The sequence below is a fragment of the Notechis scutatus genome, chromosome 1 (assembly GCF_049901735.1).
Source record: "Notechis scutatus isolate UNSWTSFEM ecotype Mainland chromosome 1, rNotScu1.2, whole genome shotgun sequence".
Taxonomy (NCBI): Eukaryota; Metazoa; Chordata; class Lepidosauria; order Squamata; family Elapidae; genus Notechis; species Notechis scutatus.
The window spans coordinates 143,414,440-143,435,075 of NC_142009.1; the positions used below are offsets into that span (position 1 = coordinate 143,414,440).

The following is a 20,636-nucleotide window of genomic DNA, read 5'->3' on the forward strand; positions in this document are numbered from 1 at the left end:
TTTCTGTCCACAGTGGAGCCTTTTTGATGATCAGAATCAGTGACAGAAAATCTATGACATTTAGGGAGCATCTGTGTATTGAGCATTTAAACAGAAAGCATTCCTAGGATAAGCTGGGTCATGATGATGTCATTATTTAATCCATACAACACACTGAATCTTAATTACAGAGGGTGGGTTTATGCAACAATCTGGACTTGTGTTTATTAGCTAGATTGTGGGACAAAGGTGATACCTATTCATTGTGGCTAACCCACACCAAAATAGGGAAGCTGGATGACCAATAGCCTGAATTGTTTTGCAAAAAACAAAGGAAAATACACAAATTAAAAAATTAAAAAAGGTAAAAGAGAAGAAACAAACACACAAGATGTATATTTACCAACAATAAAGTGATGCCATAGTTCATTGCAGACTTATAGTAATCAATTTTTGGGGTCATATTTGCATTTCTGGCGCTAAACAGTAAGTTTTGATTCTATTTTCTTTGTCAAAAAGTAAAAAATAAAGTGTTAACTTCAGTGCATCTCCAGTAACAAATAAAATAATCTCAAAACATCATTTGTTATAGAAAAAGGCTATAAATCTAAAAAAATCAAACTGTTGCATATTTTTTTAAAAAATTATTATTGGTTAAGGCATGCAAGCAAAGCAAAAAAATAATAATTATATGTATATATCTAAAGAGCTTTAAAAAATTAAAAAGCAAAACAAAAGGGAATTTTAAGATAAATCAAAAGAACGTTTCAGAAGCAACTTTCCCTTTCTTCAGACCCCATTTTCCCCAGCTACTAATTGTTACTTGTATATTTTAATCCTACTTTGGATATTATTAACTCATATCTGTTTGGATCACATTAATCATTTTTACTAATGAAACCAGTTCCCCTGTGCACTTTCTCCTTCATACAGAATCATAATTGAAATCTGAGAATAAAGAACATTTTCCCCAAACTTATGCTGTTACAGCTTGAGATAGCAGTAGCTTTCTTCTCTCTCTCTCACTTCCAGACCAGTTCAGGGCTACAAAAAATGATATGACAATGTCAAATGTAACAAAGCAATTAAGTTCATAGCATATTGTCAGCAATAAATCAGTGGGACTCCTTGGTTTTGGTTTGCTTTTTTACTTCCAAAAAGTCATCTCCCATCATTTTCTGTTTCCAGAGTACAAGGTATTGGTCTGCTTTTCCTCAAATTTGGGGATGCAAAGCCTAAGAGAGATGGTGGCTAATTGTTTCCAGTTCCTCTATTGCTTTGAGGGGAAAAGTGCTGCCTTTGTTCTCTGCTACCTTTAACAGGGTTAGTTTAGGTCTGCAGTGAAAGGCCTTCCTTGTCCATTGATTTAAGAAGAGCCTCTGTACACTACAGTGGGAAGATTGGATTGGCTGTGCTTTTCTACCTTGTTTTGTGGTCCAAGTCGATAAAAAGGGGGGTGAAAGACGAAGAAGTAAGCCTAGAATAGCCAATATAAGTTAGGAATGTTTGCTTTCCTTTTCCCTTCCCACTCCATTCTTTTCTGAGCTCATTGTGGCCTCAGTGATTTCCCTAACCTTCACCCACACTCGGATGTTGCCAGAGGTGATATTCAGCAGGTTCTGACCAATTCTGGAGAACTGGTAGAGGAAATTTTGAGTAGTTCAGAGAACTGGCAAATACCCACCTCTGACTGGCCCCGCCCCCATCTATTCTCTGCCTCCCGAGTCCCAGCTGATTGGCTGGATCTTCTTTTGTTGCCCTGCACAGGAGAACGGAGCTGGAAAGCAGGTTAGTAGGGTGGGGAGAGAATGGGGATTTTGCAGTATCCTTCCCCTGCCATGCCCACCAAGCCACGCCCACAGAACCGGTAGTAAAAAAATTTGAATCCCACCACTGGATCTTGCTGTTCAGTCATGGCTGGTGCTGGCTTATGGTATCAACAAGGTGTTTACAGAATTGTGCTGGATATGGAATTTGGTACTTTGAAATATGATGTTATTGTCATTGGTGGGGGCTCAAGTTGAACCAAGTGATTATTCCCCCTCCTGCTTAAAACAGACATTCATAAACATATAGCATGCATGTTATATGAAATATGTATAATAGTATATCAGAGGTGGGAGACTATGGCCCCTTTATGCCTTGTGGACTTCAACTCTCAAAATCGAACTCATGGCTGGCTCAGGAATTCTGGGAGTTGAACTCCACATCATAAAAGGGCCATAGTTCCCCCACCATGCCTTAAAGAAATGATTGATGTGGCCCAGGGAAATATCATTGCAACATGGACGGATTGAACAAGAGATTTAATACCGGTAGTAAAGGTTAAATAATGATCTAAGTGATTGTGTTCTTCACTTTTGATCCTTGGATAGAATGAACTTTATTCAGGCATGTTGAACTTGCTTTCCCCTTGGCTCTTCTTTGAGTGAAACCGTTGGGTCAAACCTTTTCACAGCTCCTTTTTCCACTATTAGCAACAAATAAGGTTACTCTGAGCCAGTTTACAAGATGAAGAAATAGGAGTTGTCATTCCTCTTGTGAAAGAAAAGGAAAACTGTGGCTGTTAGCAGCCAACAAAGCAAAAGTTGCCACTTTCTTGGTTGCTGGCAGCTACAAAAGTGCCACTCAATATAGAAAGCAGTACGGGATTTGCCGTAAAAAACTGCATTTACCTATTTTCTTAACCAGAAACGAGCTAAAGAACCACCACTGCTTTGCGGAGGGGTGCATGCCCTAGAGCAGGGGTGTCAAACTTGCGGCATCACGGCAGTGTCACGTGACATATCAGGACTTCTCCCCCCCCTTGCTAAACCAGGCGTGGGCACGGCCAGCACGTGACACATCTGGCCCGCTGCTCGCAAGTTTTGACAGCCCTGCCCTAGAGCAATGACAAACTAATCCTCTCTCGGCTCCTGTACTGACTGAATTTAGCCCTGCAAGTTTGACAGTTTACTGATTCAGCTCCACTACCAGAAAAATAAGCTTACACTATTGCAATTGCATAACTAAATAATCTACGTCTATGGAGATTCTAGGTCATCCAGGTCAGGGTTGTCCCAAAGGTGCCTTTTTTTTCAAGAGGCAACTGGACTTTCTGGTTTTTCTTTGAAGATGTTTCGCTTCTCATCCAAGAAGCTTCTTCAGCTTCTACAGCAAGATCCTCCTTAACTGAACTCCATAAACCCGCCAGGGTCCTCCTCTACGTGCAAGCAGCTAATTCAGCATATGCTGACTCCAAATGTTAGATTCACCACAGCCCTGTGGCTCAGAATGTCCCCTGAAGAGGCAGCAGCACTATAGACAGGCATGATATTCCGCTCTGAAAAAAAAATCGGGGCCGGCCAAAAGAGACCCCCCGCCGCGCGCCCGGGGAGCGCCCGCTGCCTTCCTCGCCAGGGCCGGGCGGCGGCGTGTTGCACGGAGGCTGGTCTGTGGCTGGCCCAGCTCCCTTTCCTGCCGTTCAGTGGCCTCCACTCGCATCGCCCGGGCTCCGCTCAGGTATCCGACTGGGGCTGTCAGGAGTTGCTACCGCCGGCGCAGCTCACGCGGCTCCAGTCCCGCGTTGCCTCGGGAAGGAAAGGCAAAACCAGGAGCCGCTGCTGCCGTTGCAAAGCGCCGCCGCGGCTCTTCCTTTTGCCTTTCCCTTACTGAGGCAACGCGGGACTGGAGCCACGCGGAGCCGCGCCAGCAACTCCTGACTCGGGCCTCCGAGGGGAGGGAAGGAGAAGAAGGGGTGGGGGGAAAGGAGGGGCGATTCCCAAAATCGGAATTCGATTTTAATCGGAAGAATATCATGCCTGATAGAGTAGACAGCCAAAGTTAACAGAACAGGACCTCTGCTTTCTACAGCTTTAAGAAGTGAAGGGGATTCAGAAGCTACAACTGGAAGGGAAGGCAGTAGCGTGGGGAGTTCTTAGGGCCCCTAAAGTGGCTCATGTTATATCACTACTTCATGAACTGCACTGGGTGCCGGTCTGCTTCCAGGTACAATTCAAGGCGTTTGTCATCATCTACACGGCAGGAGTCCAGTCTACTTGAGGAACTGTCTCTTCCTGATGGGAACTGGTCTGTCCCGTCTGCCTTGGTCTAGGGGGCAAATTGTGGCTCCTGTCAAAGAATTTTGACTGGCAGGATCCAGGAGAACCTTCTCTGTCGTGGTTCCTGCCCACTGGAACCTCTTACACCCTGAAGTGAGATGGGCTACTACCCTCCTGATGTTTTGTAAGAGCCGCAAAACTCGAGGTGGTGACTAATTAAAATTCAACGCCACCTTCCCCACCTCCCTCAGCTTCCTTCTTTGCCATTTTGTCTCCTGGATTTTTATTGTTTGATGTTTCCATTTGCTATGTTTTTATAATGGATGATCTTAATGTTTTTCAATGTTTTTATGTTGTAAAGTGCCGAGAGTTGTTGGATATGCGATGGCAGTAAATACATTTTATGAATGAATAAATGAATGAATGAAATCTCTGCGTCAAAATTGTTCCTAATGGAATAAATCAGGATATAAAACTAGAGCAACTTTAATTACAAAAACTAAGGAGTGCTCAGAAGATATGTGCCTCAGTAGGAGGTACTTTTACTTTTTCCCAAGCTAGTTGGGGAAGGGAATAGGAAAGAATGGTACATCTAAGTCCACCTTTGTGACCCATAGACCCATAGACCCTAAAGCTGGATCTATGGCTCCCCATTAACAAGAGGGTTTTATTTTGCCAGAGCAAACGCCAACCTGAGTGAACCCACCTATCAATGTACACCTAAAATGAAAACATAACCATTATTCAAAACAATCAAGAGACTCAGGAGTTTTACTTGTCCTCTTTATTCAAGTATTTCACAGCAGTTATATTACAAATTACAGTAATATGTTCAAAATATCCAGAATTTTAAAAAAATTAAATAATTTACTTAACTAATGCAAATAAAGTCAAGATGCAAAAAGCATAACACAATTCTCTGAATACAACTTATAGAATCCAAGATTTATTATAGCTGATGAAGTAAATCTTATTTTATCAAAAAACAGACACACATGAATAACCCAAAAGACATCCCCACTTCTGAAGTAAACTAATGTACAATACAGAAAAAAGCAGGTACAAGCTCCAATTCAAGCTTAATGTTGAATTTATATAAAAGGGAGAGAATTATGAGTTGCTGCACATATCCAAATATGACCTCCAACTTAACAAAAACTAAAAGAAAAAAAATGTATATAAAACATGGGAATGTAAATTGTTAGCAAAATCAAAACAAAACAAAACCAATCACCCAGTAATGCAATAAATACATTGGCATATGAGAAAACTCAAATAATAAGACTGAAAACACAAAACATAAATTAATCACAGCTGAAATTCAAGCTTGCAAACACAATTAACTCCACAGCCATGGTTATCTTAGAGCAGTTTCATCATTATCCCCACAGAAATTTAACCTCCGCCTGGCCTAGGATGTGGCCTTGCACAGGAGCTCATTGGTGATTCATAACAAGATACAGGAATTGAATTTATTGCCAATTCTCTATGGCAAAACAAGAACAAAAATACAAAGAGAGGTGACCTGACAACATGAATAGAATAACAGGTTTAACTTTACAATTGCTAAGCTATTAATAAAGAAAAGTAATACATGGTTAGTGTGGTTTTGGAGCCAGAAGGATGGATATATAATTTTATTCATGTTGCCCACTAACACATTTATAGAAGCTAATTCTTCTCAAAAATCTATAACAATTAGAGGCAGTTCCTCACTTTTCTTTTTATCAACATTAAAAACTACAAATATTTTCCCCCTCAACTGATAAACTGGAAGCATTCTTAATGCCAGACTTGAATTTAAGATACCCTTTTGAAAATTATTTGACAACTATTTTAAAGGATTTAAACTTGTACAAATTTAACAACCTGTTAAAAATGTATGCAGTTTTTCTTCTCACAAGTGCTGCTGCTACATGAACTAAGGAATCGTTGAACTACAATATCTTAAAAAAATGCTGCAAGAACCTGAGACTTGCAAAAAATTATTTTACCAGAAACTTGCTACAAAAAATCTGCTACATTTTATTTCTGAAAGTTTTATAACAATCCTCATCATATTACAAAATGCTAATGGACTGACAGAGAAATGGCCTAAGCAGATATAATGGCAATAAATATTGACAGAAAAAATGAGAAAGTCCCCCCAATCAAGTTTCTAAAACGAAGTACTAATTTAAAACGTTTTGATTTTAATCGCACTTTCCCATCTAAAAATACAGCATTTCTACAGAAGTCACATTCAGAATAGCATCCCCTCAATGCCTCTCAGGGACCCAAGAGCCAGTGAGCGAGCGAGCGAAGTTGGCTTGGGGAGCTCAGCTAGAAGGACCAGGCTCGGATGTCAACTTTGCAAAGAAAAAAAAGGGAAGGAACTACTGGTCTAGCCGATAGCCAGAGCCAGATTCTCAGCTGCGGCCAGCACACGGGGTGACAGGTACCTTAAGCTTCAGCATGTAAATGGCAGCAGGGCAGATTACAATCTCCCGTAAACACTGTTGGTAACTGAAATACAAAAAAGCTGAGGTAGCTGAGCATCTCTGCAGTAGTCCAACATTGAGTGATTTCATTTTTGCTTCTTGGAAGCAAAACACAATGAACTACATATGGGGGAGGGGGGGGCGCTGTACTCCCTCAACTACAGCTTATATTGTAAAGGGATATTAGTTTATAGATGACACTAAGACCAAGAGAAGCCACGGAAACATGCTGGTCTTTACATGTTGATGTGAAACAAATCTGAGTGTAGCAGATTGTTGGCTGCCTGGAATGTCCTCTTCCTTTAATTCCTACAACAGGAAAAGTGGCTGAAAACATTCAACTATCACTGAGCTCTGGAGAACGGCAATAATTCAGGGGCAGAATTCAGAGGTTCAAGAACTAACCATTTAAGGCTACTTGGTCATTTCCTCTTTAATACTGTCCCAAAATGAATTGGGGTGAATCAGTTTGGTCTAATTCATACGGAGATGAAGAACTGCAGGACCTACTTGCCTTTCCTGTCTATGACCACCCAGCAAATCTTCACTTCCACACTAACGGAAGTTTAAAAAGAAACCTGTTTTTAAGGACTTTAAACAAATAAAATGGAGCAACATCAACAACAAAAAGGACCCCACATAACTACAACCATCTTAGATATCCACAGTGAGACATTTTTTTAGGAGTATAAATTTGTTTTAGAAATGAATGTATCTTATCATTTCAAGATAATATGAGATTAAACTTATTTTCATAATTTGGATCACCTGGAGAGCAACAGAGAAACGTTAAAAAATACTACTGGCTGCCATTTGACAGTGCAGGAACCTGAATCTGTTCTTTGGGAACACAGGCTTTTAAAAATAACTAACTCTGTCATTGGCTACAATCTCAACTTTTTAATAACTTCCTCCCCCTCCTCCTCCTCCTCCTCTTCCTCTTTCTCCACCATCACCACTGACTAAAAAGGCACATTGAAGGCAGCTCTAAAGAGCCTCATCTTCATATTATTGTATACCGAAGTCAATTCCTTTGTACCACAATTCTTCACTGCCAGCTTTAAAAACAGGCTTCTGTCCTTTACCTCAGAGAATAAAAAGAAAGAAAGAAAAACAAATCTTGGAAATTGCCCACTTAAATAATCAGATCTGCTCTATCCAGTTTGTGGGTGTTTTGTCAGCCTGCTCCGTTTTGCCTGAAACTTCTCATAAGATAACACATGTAGACAGCAGAAATGAAAGCAGTTTCTGTAGCACCAAAAAAATCTCTGTGTTGTGGCATTATATTCTTTATTTATATCAAGATACAAATATTTTGAAGTTCTGTTTGGTTCTTGTAGGCTGGCTGGTTTCAGTTACCTGAGACGATAGCACCAAATTCATAACAGAACGTGAGACCAAGAGCGAGCATGTTAAGACCAAGGCTCTGCATATACTTGGTGCAAGTGGAAAGCGAATGGCTCAGAAGGCTGCTCTCCCCTGAGCAGCCAATGAAAAGACAAACCTGCACAACTTGGAGAAATGTGTTCACAGGAATGTTTCAAACATATCAACTGTTCTTTCCATTTCCTGGAAGGAAACAAGATTATTTGATTATTCACCATCAATAATGTTAAACAATAACATTTCTCTACAGAAGTCTCAAGGAGACTTCAGTCTCGTTAGGGTTCTAAGAACTTCCATGCTCTTCAAAGTAGTGCCAAAAGCTCAGAGACAATTTGCACTATAATTTGGATAAACTTTACTTAAACCAGAGCATCCAACATTAATAAAAATGACATTTTGTCTGGCTTTGTCTAGTGCTCCTTAAATGATAAATTAAATGGGAAAGTGACAATCTTTACGTTTTACTCTTAGAATACTGAGATAAACTTTCTCATGAATATATTTCACGAAGGATGTAATTGGATGTTTTAATTTGTTTAATACTCTATTCCACAAAATCACTTCATAGATACATGTTTAACCTTAAGAAATCACACCAATACCATTTGACCTTAGGAAACGTAGACAGTTATCAATCAATCATGGATCCGTCTTTCAATAATCAATTTTGCTCTAGCATAGCATTCCAAAAATCAATACCATAATAATATTTTCACTACCAAATTAAAAAATTGACAACTACCAATTGCTAAAATCTTGATTCTTCTTTTCCAAATAGAGCTCAAAGTGTTTAAATAACATTTAATGCAATACAAGCAATTTCTGGACAAAATTGAATAGAATTAGGTGTGATACTGGAAGAAGTGCCTCTGCCCTTAATCAGTGGGGATGGAATGATTCCTCTTGTTGTGATTGTGATGCTGATATGCAAACAATTAAACATATTATGCCCACAATATGTGTTCCCTAGAAGAACTGCACGAAGCAACGCCAGATGCGATCGCCTGGAGAGCTGAATTGGATTCCGGTTATGTTTTGCAAATAATTTATTTGGGCAATGTGCATATGTTTACTTCTCTTCTCTCATGTTCTCATCTTATGCTAAAAAATATAAATAATATTGAATATGAAAAAAAAAAACCCAAAACATTTTTAACAAAGTAGTCTAAACACTTTTAAAATAACATTTGTTTTCCTACTAGCAGAAAGCTCCCTGAGACACAACTAGCTGGGCTTGCCTTGACTTAAAAGAAGATCAGATGAATCGCTTACAGCATGTTCTAAAAACAGGTTGCAAACTTACTTGTACAAGTTGCGATTTGTCATAATCTTTACGATGCCGATAGATGCACTGGTTAAGTAGAGAGTATAGCCTCTCCAGCTGGTCAACTGTCAAGTTGTCACTTTTTTTAACCAATAAATCGAGTAAATTCTATGAAGAGAAGTTTGGAAAAAGCTCAACATTAAGTTTGGAGGCAGTGTAACACTTTGCTTAATAACTGTTTTCTGTGATTGTTAACTATGTGCAGGATTGAACAATGAGGCTTTGAAGATTTGTTTATAGATAAGATATGGGAAGAAGGTATTTTTGTTGTTGCATTTTTAGAGAAAGTGATAAACTATGGTATCAAAATTGAAGTTACATTTGCAAAGGAATTTCTGGAAGGAAATGAAGAGAAGGTGATAAAAAATAATTTGTGGGACATTATTTGATGGGGTTAAATTACAGTATGGTAATTGTCTCTGGTATGGAATATTTTCTGATTAACTTTGAATGATGATGCTTTAAAGATTTGTTTATAGATATAAGACTTGGGAAGAAAATATTTCCTTTGTGTTTTTAGAGAAAATTGTGTTATTGTGTAAGTAAGTGAAAGGACTATGAAATTTACTTACTAGATTAAAGTTAAAATAGTTATTGTTATTTCTGGTAGTTCTTAATGGATTTTTGCTGATTTAAGATTAAATGGTAAGGCTTTATTGATTGCGAATACATAAGTATGGAATGAAGAGATTGTTAGAGATGCTAGAGAAGATAAGTTACTGAAATTGTTTGCACTTCTCTTGATGAAGGGGGAAGTAATTTATTTATATACTTCTTCCTTTTTTCTTTTATATATTTTTCTTGCCTTACCCATAGTTCTTTTCTCTGCACTTCCATCTTTTTTGTATTTTTCTTCGTATAATTTTTTATCTTTGAATTTTTAAACTCGAATTTACAATTAAAATTATTTCAAAATTCTATATATTAAGAGATTTTTCATTTTTTGGTTGAGGTAAATTATAGTAATTTGATCCAACTTGACCTTATGAAATACATTTATTATATGTGAAAAAGAAGGGGACACATTTTTAATTTTATAACAGATACTTGGGGGAAAAGAAAAGAGAAATAACAAAATGTTGGTATTAAGATTTAAGATTGTATATCCAGTTAACCTTACCATTAGTCTGACACGATCAACAACTACAGGAGGTATAGGATCTAACTGTTCTTCTGGAACTTGTGTCAAAGCAATTTTACGAAGTTTCTTATTTTTCAATGTACCTGCAAATAAATATGGATAAGATTACAATAATAATTCAACTGCATTCCAAGCAATGGAGCTAAATTTATTAAATGGAAATGTTTAGATTTATATAGTTCTTGCTAACTTATTTATATAGAAAGTGGAAGCAATGACAACTGGCTTTTTAGTTATTTTTCATCAGTTTCCTGTCTCCAACTCATCATCAAGGCTAATGTAACAATGTGGTTTTTATAAATAGCATTCCCCTCGTAGAAATGGGAGAAGTTACAATGAAATTTCAAATCAACCTTGATTAAGCCTTTCCTTCCCAACTTCTTCTGAATTCATGCATCTATCAAGTTAACAAGATATTCTGAGGTTTTTCCTAACATATAAATATTAATAATATTATAAATTAATATAATTTATGAAAACTTCAGAATATCTGGTCAACTGGATAGATGCATGAACTCAGAAGTTGGGAAGCAAAGGCTTAATCTAGGTTGATTTGAAATTTCACTGTGTCTTGAAGCCAAGATAAACTTGGTCAAAAATGATTTGAATCGAGAGAGAGAGAGAGATACATATTACAAGCAAAATATTTTGTACTAGTGGTGTGCAGAATTCAAGTGCTCATCTTTTTCCGGGCTTCTGTGCAAAACGCTTCTTTCAAATCATTTCTGAAATCCTGTTCTGCATTTACCTCAGTTATGAGATGAAGAAAAGAACAAAAAGTAATATATATTTCATATACCTTCTTTATCTGATTCCGTTTCTTTAGTTTCCATATCTGTGCTTGGTGATTTCTTTTCGTTATTGCTGCACTGTGATATCTCACTACCAGACTGTTGTAGTACATGTTCTCCTTCTGGACTATAATTTGAAGCCTCTGATTTTGGGGGAGGGTGGTCATCAGTTGTTACCACTTGTTTGGGTGTACCCATATCAACAATGAGACTGACATTTGACGGTTCACATTTGTCATACTGACATGGTAGAAGAGGTGTGCCTTCAGAGGCCTCACCATTTAGATGGTCCCTCTGGGAACCCAACTCCTCCTTAGAGTCTCCTTCTACATTGATCATAACCTTGTTATTTACTACCAAGGATTCATTGGAGCTCTCTTCTGTAGACGGAATGCTATTTTCTTTCCCGACTGTCCCATTATCAAGTCTCTGTTCTCCATGTATATCCATGACATCACATGATGACTCATCGTTTGTTAGAGAAAGATCTCCGGTTTCCTCTCCGTTCTCCTCAGTGCAGTCGATGCTTCCTTCAAGCTCCCCATTTTCCAGGAGTTTGTTATCGTCCACTGGATTTTCATCATCTGCAAATTTGGCATCATCTTCATCTTTTTTCAAATTATTCACTTTTCTCTTTTTAATAATGCCTTTCCCCCACTGTGAACGTCGTCTTGATTTCCTTCTCAATCGAACTGTATCATGAAAAGACAATTATTTAATCAACTTCATTATTAGATATTTAAATATTTGTTTGACATTTATGCTTTTTAAGCTAAGAATAAGGTATTAATAAAGTCAATATTGTAATGTTAAAATACCATCTACCATGGTGATATTAAGGTCATCCAAGGTACTTTTGATTCTAAAAATGTTTTTTTTAAAACCTGTACATGCATTACTCCAAGTAAAATATTGCAGCAAACTTCTGAATAGAAATATTTTATTCTGCTGTCCCGAATAGAATGATCATTACTGCAGGGTGGATTAACAAAGTTGGAGGCAGTTTTTATATTTTTAAAAAATAGAATTGTAATAATTATGTGTTGAAAATCAATCCACAAAGCAGAAATCAAAGAATATTATTAAAAATGTAAATTAAAAATGGATTAATTCTTGTCAAAGTTCAGTACCTTCACAGCCATGGTGTCTGTTTTAAAGCAAGTACAAACTTTTATAAATTTAACAGAAAAACAATGTTTTATATATAGCAAAACAGGATACATTTTCAATTTCTGTTATCTTACGAACAAGCATTATCCTGTCTGTATGATTCTATTTAAGAATTCCATCTTAAGATGTGGGTGGAGAAGTAATTTGAAACTTAAAAGAGCTTTTCTTCAGAGAAAAAGAAGCCATTAACAGAGATCAAATAACCAAACCAATTTCTAATTTATAAAATAAGATTCAAAGATATTACAGAATTTGAGAGTTTAAATTAAAATGAATCTCCTAAAAGTATAATTGTGACTACTATCACATGGCAGTCCAATTAGGAAATTCTCTAAAACCAATAATCTTCATGCTACCTCTTCAGAATTACAAGAAACTCCCATTCTACCATGAGACATGAGAAGCTGAACCCAAACCTTTCTATATGTAAATTATATATTCTTCAATAAGCCAGAGCATCTCATTAAAATCAGAACTAGCAATTTAAGCAATGCAACAAAAGAGAAGACTTGAAGTGCATTCTGTCAGGCCAAACAAGAAAGACAAAATAAGTCTGTATCTGGAGAATATTAGTTGTCATCTACAAAAGAAAGAACTACATTTCTGATGTGAAAATGGGCTGGCAATGTTAAGGAAAAAAACAAAAGTTGGCATGTATTTCTAATATTTTGGGAGCACATTTTTAGAACTTTGTCCTTTCAAGTGGGCCAGGCTATATATAACTGAAGGTCTTATGAGTTATTGGACACTGTTTACAGAGGATATTTCTGAAAATACATTTGGGCAAGGGTAAGTCTCAAGCCTTAAAGCAAAGTAGTTGTCCATGAGGTTTCACCAATTTTACATGTTCAAGTCAAAATTCAACATCAGATACAAGTCAAGCAAGTGAGCTAAATAATTAAATAGCATCATCGAAAATGTAAAGTAATGTGCTTTTGACACCATCTACTGGCAATGTTAAGCAACAATCTAGATTCTATAACTAAGTAAAATTTATATTTAGTATAGTTGTATTTGAAATATGTTTTAATTCCCAAAATTCATAATGTGCACTTCACCCAGTATTGAGTGAAAATACAATTTTTTAAAATTAAATATAAGTAAGGAAACTAGCAACCTGTGTGTGTGTGAGACAGAGAGAGAGAAGCTTGTGCTGTGGCACATGGAAGCAACAATTAATGACTTAATAGCCAGACATCCACCTTCCAATTAACAGCTAAAAGCCATACACAACCAGGAACCAAACAAATACAACATACAGAACAGCCCAGTGCAAATATTCTGGAGAGAGAGAGGTTTCCCTGATGATATGCTACAGCTTGAGCCTGAAAGCTAGGAAGAATAAACCTTTGGTTCTGGTGATCAACTCAGATTGAATCCTGTATTAATCACATCCTCCCAATCACATTGCAATTTCCATATTTAAATGAGAAAATAAGTAGATCTTGAATTTCTTTGTTTAAAGATGAAAACATGCAAATAACATACAGTGTTTCTTCCTCAAAGCCTATGTTTCCCAAGCAACCTTCAGACGCCATCTACCTCATACTGCTAAAATTTGGTCACAAAATGGTGGATTTTTTTTTTTTTACTTTTTAACAGATTATTTTTTTTATAAAATTCAGACTAAAAGTCCAAAAGTTTCTTTTGGGCTTCATACATTTCGTTTGAGCAATTCTATCTATAAGCTCTAACAACGGAAAAAAAATCATCTACTTCCCATGATGACATTCTAATGCACCTTGGGGCTTTTATGAGACCAATCCCCCCTCCTCCCTGTTTATTTTTCCTAGTTCTCTAGAACCTGAGCAAGACTTTTAAAAAAACTGTTAATTACAGACAGGAAACAAATACATGATATCAGATTTGCATGAACAGGTACAGTATAGCAATTTAGTTTCCTATGGTATCCAAAAGGAACTCAGATGTCTAAAGCTAAGAATGTTCAAAAGCCTTTCCACAGACATTTGATAGAACAAAACATCTGAAGAGGACGCATTCAAGTTCTTGATTTCTCTGCAATGTGGTGATTCATTTCTTGATCATATTTATTAACTTATTGCAATGTTTAAATGTGCTGTTATTGGTAAAGAAATCGCAAATTGTGATCTCATGACTCCAGAACTCTGCAACTGTCATAATACTACTAAGATTTTAAAAATCTAGTGTACAAAACTGGTCCAAGCAAAACCTTCCCAATTAAAAGTTCTTTCATCTCTTTTAATATATTCATATGGTTGAAAGTTGATCTCTTCCATATATATGAGAACAGTATATCCAATTAAGTTTTTAAAAGGCTAATAAAACTGTTTTCATTGCCAAAACAATCTAAGAAGAGGTAGAGACTGAAATGGTGGTGAAAAAGGAGGAAGAAGAAATAACAAAGAGTCTTTTCACATGATACTTCTGGTCACGCAAAATAATCTGAAATACTCACATGCACATTTGTTTGCAGAATTGTGCCACACTGTCATTGCATTTTTTTGCCGGTTCAGGAATGCCTCTTCAGCTCTGTTTTCTGTTTTCTGCACAGTGGAACTATAAGCATTTGTTTGCTCTGTTACAACTGATAAGCCTGTGCACAGAAAGTAAACACAGAAGGTAAACACATTTCAATAATCCGAGCAGCATTAACCAGCCAAGTTTTGGAAATCTGCTGGAGTGCTATATTAAAAATTACACAACAGTTAACTGTGTTTACCTTAACACAGATTTACACAAAATATTTACATCAAGAAACTTTTACTTTTCTCCAGCAAACACAAGCATCAGACCAGTGGTGGGATTCAATATTTTTTACTACTGGCTTGGTGGGAGTGACATGGATTGGTGGGCGTGGCAGGGGAAGGATACTGTAAAATCTCCATTCCCATCCCACTCCAGGGGGAAGGTTCCTGGGGGAAAATCCCATTCCCTCCCCACCCCAATAACCTGCTTTCCAGCTCTGTTCTCCTGTGCAGGGCAACAAAAGAAGACCCAGCCGATCAGCTGGGACTTGGAGACACAGAATAGATGGGTGGGGCCAGTCAGAGGTGATATTCCGAACTACTCAAAATTTCTGCTACCAGTTCTCTAAACTACTCAAAATTTCCGCTACTGGTTCTTCAGAACTGGTCAGATCCTGCTGAATACCATCTCTGCATCAGACATATAGCTTCAAACCTATCTAAAAACTGTTTTAAGGAACATTCATTTGGCTTATACACAAAGTTTAATATCCTAAGAGTGGTCAGGTGATTTGCTGGTTGGCATGCAAAAACATGGCAGCAAAACATACAGAGAGTATATTGCCTTAACTCTCCTATAGTCAGTCACCTAGCAGGCTCCATCCTATCAGGGATACCCAAACTAGCTGACAAAAACCATTTTAAGTCCCTTCTGGAGGCAAGAAGGTTTGGGGTCAACCGCACCTCAATGGGAATGATGTTCCACAGGGTAAAGGCAACAATAGAAAAGCTATCCTGGGCTTTGCCCAACAACACTCCATGGCTGATGGGACCCACAACATACCTCTCTTCATCCTATAATTGTGCTGTAATCCACTCTACAATGCCAAGGATAAAATATTAACCCCATATTGGACACGAGGATTAAACTTAGAATGGGATAGTTTGTATAAAATAATCCAATCATTCAAGAGTAAATGTTTGGTTCTAGCATGATTTATAACTTAATTTCTGTGCTGTAATCCTAAAGTCCTATGAGTAAATTCTATGAAAGGTGTTAATGCTCGTTTACAAAGAAAAGGGGACAGAACTATGCTACTTGTTCAAATACTATTTCACTTTGACAATAAACTGTGCTCAAAGTTGTTTAGCTTCTCCAGGAAGTGAATTAATTATGCTTTAATCCTTAAAAATCAATAGGACAAGTAAATCATGACTAATTTAAATTCCTCTGATTTCAACAGACCTTAATTTAATGTACATCCAATTCAATGTTTTTTTCTTACACCATATGTACTGTTATTTAATGTTTTGGCAAAGGTTGTACCCAAGTGCTTTTTTGTAGATTATTTGTCAATAAAACACCATTACAGCTCCAGTAAAAGACAGTATACGTTTTAATTATGACTCCTGTAGCTTCAATGGCTTGCAGAGTGTTTTATAGCTCTTTTCTCACCATTACCCCCATCTCAGGAGGACTGCTACTACAATTTTAGGGAGTGTCAATCAAGAGTGATGAGAAACATGCTCAGATTACTGATAAGAAATTATGGTTGAGCAAAAATCTGAAACCCTGCATTTAGGATAGGAAGAGGAAGATTTACAGAAAACGACTTCCTGCGACTGCCACAGCAGTCATGTGATAATTGGATCACATTTATGAGAAGAATTGCAATGGGAGGCTGGATCCAGGCTGGCAAAATCTCTCTGGAGGAAAGAGAGATGTCCCAGCAAGTCCTTGTGAATAGACCACAAGGAGCTGCCATTTTGCAGTTGGCTTATATAATAAGAGTCCAAGAACTGGGATTCCGTCAAACGCACACTTGTAATGCAAAAGGGTGCTTGGAATAAGCATTTTAGAAAGCTAATAGAGGATTAAGGGTTCCAAATGGATTTGGAATTATAGTTTTGAATTTATTAGAAGAAATTTTCCCATGGGAAATGATTATTGTTTTGGGGTCTTTCTATGAAAAGAGTATCTTGATGTTTGGACCCTAGAGGGAGCTAGAGAATCAAGAAAAGAATGGACGTTTTGATAAAACAGACAGAGTATGTTGTAATGAAGTGATTAGAACAAGCTGCAATTGGTAATTTTGAAATTATTCTGAAGAGGGATTTAAATATGATAAAAAAGGAGAAAGAAATGGGCATACAAATGGAATTGATTGATTACTTATTTCATTAAAGGAGGTGCACTGAATAATCACTGAATCAGGAAAATGACTCGGATAACTTTTTTATTGGATATACACAAAGCTCTGTTAAGTGTTGAACAGCTTTATTAGAGGTGACAAACAAATGAACAAAATTTACTTATTACATAAACAAAATAAATTTGTTTAAGTTTTGAAAAAGGTTAGCTGTAAAAAGATGAACAGAAAACTAGCCCTCAGGCCCTTTTGGAAGGGGTTAAAAATGTAATAGTTCAGTCAACAGTGGAAGCAAGAAGATGGCAAAAGTCAGTAGGGCATCAGGGACCGCAGAGTGCTTGGCCTGGGGGGAGGGGAGGGGCAAAAGGGCATAAATGGGGAAGAAGATAGGCAGGTAGGGATATTTGAAGTGTTCCTGAATCAAAAGTATAGGCAGGCTGCAAATACCTGAATTTTGGCCACGTGACAGCTGGGGTGCTGCAACAACTGTAATGTCAGAGACTGGTCATAATCCCTTCATTCAGGACTGCTGTAACTCTGAACAGTTGCTGAACAAATTGTCCTAAGTCAAGGACTATCTACATCTCCTTCACTTCGCATACATAGGCATCGTTAGAAGCAGGATTTTGTCATACATATAATCCTAAAAATGTTCTGATAACTTCAGAATAATAGCCTTGATGATACCGCATTAATTATACTATTATTCAGTACTCTACCTAAAAATTCAAACACTTTTATATGGATGATCATAAAGTTTATAAAACTTTATAAACTGATTTTGATTATTATAAAATGCTTCCAGTGTTCTTTCAAAAATAAAATTATCTCTGTTCTCCTGCGAAAATAAGAGATTTTACAATGCCTGTGTCATAGAAAACGGCGAGAATGTTTACAAATATATACTATTTGTAATTAATTAAATATGGCAAACTATTAATAGGCAGCTCTTAGATAGGATTCAATATCTACAAGCAGAAGAAAAACAGAAATGTATTCTTTTGTTCCATGCTTCTTGCGGTGACCCCATGTGGCAGGGATCTGTGATGAAGAGAATGGAGCATACAGCTCCGTGAACCGAGAGTAAAAGATTGTGCAGTAAAAAAAAAATAAGAAGCACTTTTGTGATTCCTTCATAGAACATCTTCCATGCATTTATCCATTACAGTATACTCTCTTTTCACTTTGAACGTTTCACTTTTCCTTGGAGAGGTGTCTGAGGACATAGGAAAAGATGTAGCAGAAATATATTCCACCCACCGTATGCTGCTGAAGGATCTTGGATATTATCCCATGGTATGTTAAATGGCCTAAGGTTAAAATGTTGTTCAGTTGATACAACAAACATGACTTATATTCAATAATGAATGAGACCGACCTTACCACTCTTCTCTTATAACCCCTCAATGGCCATTGCTAGCTCATTTTAAAATTCTTTGAGCCTCTTCCTGCAGCCTAGCTTGTGTAACGATTACTATGCCGCTTGCCTGTAGCTGCTACATGCTGTGAACCAAAGGAACAAAACTAAAACAAGCTTTGGATTATTTTGTGTTTGCCTCTCTGATTAGTGGAGGCAGAAAGGGCAGAGAACACACTGTGCTTCAAAAAGGAACAGTCATTGGGAAGGTCCATGGAGTGGAGGGCAGTAGCCAGCTGACCTGATCAGATAAATGCATTCATAGCTATCAATGCCTGGGATCGCAGAAAAAGCTAAAGGTTACCATTATCTATTCAAATATTAAAGTTAAACAGATATAATTATAATTGGTCTTGCAAAAGCCACTTAGGAAGAAGCTAAAAATCTATTTTTAAACTGGATCTATTGTTAAAAGCATCTGTGGAACAAATGTATAAAACTGCAAAAATGCCTACAAACATAAAAAAAGAACACTCTACTGAAATGCTTGAGTTTGGTACAGTGCCGCAGCAGTCGTCAGATTTCTTATTCCAAAAAGATATATCTCATTTTTGTGTTTTCTAAATAGCATTTCCTGAGACAAATTGATTTTTTCCCTGCATGTTGGAGTTATTTGAATTTAAATATTCAACTTAACAAGTTGATTCGTGTATTCTAAAACCATTATTTAAGGTAGCATCTAAAATAAGCATGATTATTAATTTGCTTAGTCTTCCAGCAGCGACTTGAACAAACCTCATCAAGTTTTATTACAAATAATTAGTACTACAAATATTCTGTCTGATGACTTCAGCTCACTGGAATCTATGTGTCCTTTTTCAAAGGAAGGAACCATAGAGAAGGATGAATAATACACATTGTTGTGCATATAAACTTTTCTTATAATGGGTGTCCAATGAATATTTCACTAACAACTGAGAACTGGGGATCATACAAACAGTATTAAATTTACAAACTGGACTTAAAGGGTCCACTCTCCAAATCAAAATAATGTAAATTAAAAAACAATACAGTTCAAAAAATTCTTTCTTCTGACAATAGGCTCATTAGAGACAGTCTATCAAGAATTCAATTACATTTATACATTTTCCCTACCATAGCAATAATACAGAATAAAACCAGGATTATAATACCTCGTTTTTTTCTTGCTTCCTTAATTTCTTCACACATTTTGTTGAATTCTGGATCCAGCTCAGCAGCAATGATAGCATGTGCCGTATCCTTCAGAGTACAGGCTCTGTGTCTAATAATTTTATCTATAAAATGAGTATAATATAACTTTATAGTATCATAATGCACCACAAAGACATTTTTTGTTGATTTTCAGATTTCTAATCATTTTTTGCCCTAGGAGGTGTAGGTATATAGAAGTACCATAGGAAAAAATGACATATTTACATCAAACTGCAATTAACAGAGAATAAAGAAATCATATTTCCAGCATGAGTCAAATAGTAAATAGAATGTAAATAGAAAGACAACTTAAGTTTTTTCCCCCCACATAATAGAAGAAAAACAGAAAATGAACAGGATGCGTCACTGGCTGCAAAACCAAAGCAGAAAATGAATGATGCTTCTGAAAATTAGCCTCTCAATGGTCCGAGCTCCAGACGAAAACCAAAGCAAGATGCCACTCGCTGTGATTTCCCAATGGTTTATTTCACTGGAATCTCGGCACACAGTGAGTTCAGTTCAAAAGGAAAAAAGTTAGCGCTGGAAGCTTCTGACTCCTAGGGCCCTATGAAGGCTGGAGCAGTGCCCTTTCTCTGCTGGAGCAGCTAAACATCTGGCAAGCCAATCAGATGTTTGTCAGCCAGCTGCAGGCAGCCTCGATCAGCTGCTTGTCGGCTGGCTTGTAGGCACACAGGATCAGTTGCTCATCGGCTCTGCTCCGATTCAGCTTGCCGCTTGCTGCTCGCAACGGAAGGTCCAAAGATCTGAAGCTTCATTAGCCACCACCCACCTTCTGTGCCTCCCTCCCCAGGTATGGCAACCCCGAGATGGCGTTTGTCATTGTTGCTGTTTTGGGGGTTGTCATAGCCTAACAATCAGTTGTTGCGTGCAACTAACAGTTGGCCTGGTGAATTTAACC

At 37.2% G+C, this 20,636-nt stretch overlaps 1 protein-coding gene across 2 annotated transcripts in view; it reads right to left on the reverse strand.

The window, feature by feature from the left end:
• Positions 1–4,788: 4,788 nt before the first annotated feature.
• Positions 4,789–20,636, reverse strand: part of ATAD2B (ATPase family AAA domain containing 2B) — a 70,984-nt gene continuing 55,136 nt past the window's right edge. For both annotated transcript variants that reach the window (XM_026675539.2, XM_026675538.2), the window contains exons 23-28: positions 19,678–19,800; positions 14,749–14,886; positions 11,150–11,833; positions 10,330–10,433; positions 9,189–9,317; positions 4,789–8,068 (exon numbers count right to left, since the gene is read on the reverse strand). In XM_026675539.2, coding sequence (XP_026531324.2) covers positions 8,027–8,068; positions 9,189–9,317; positions 10,330–10,433; positions 11,150–11,833; positions 14,749–14,886; positions 19,678–19,800 — 1,220 coding nt within the window. In that variant the 3' untranslated portion in view covers positions 4,789–8,026. The remainder of the gene's footprint in view (positions 8,069–9,188; positions 9,318–10,329; positions 10,434–11,149; positions 11,834–14,748; positions 14,887–19,677; positions 19,801–20,636) is intronic.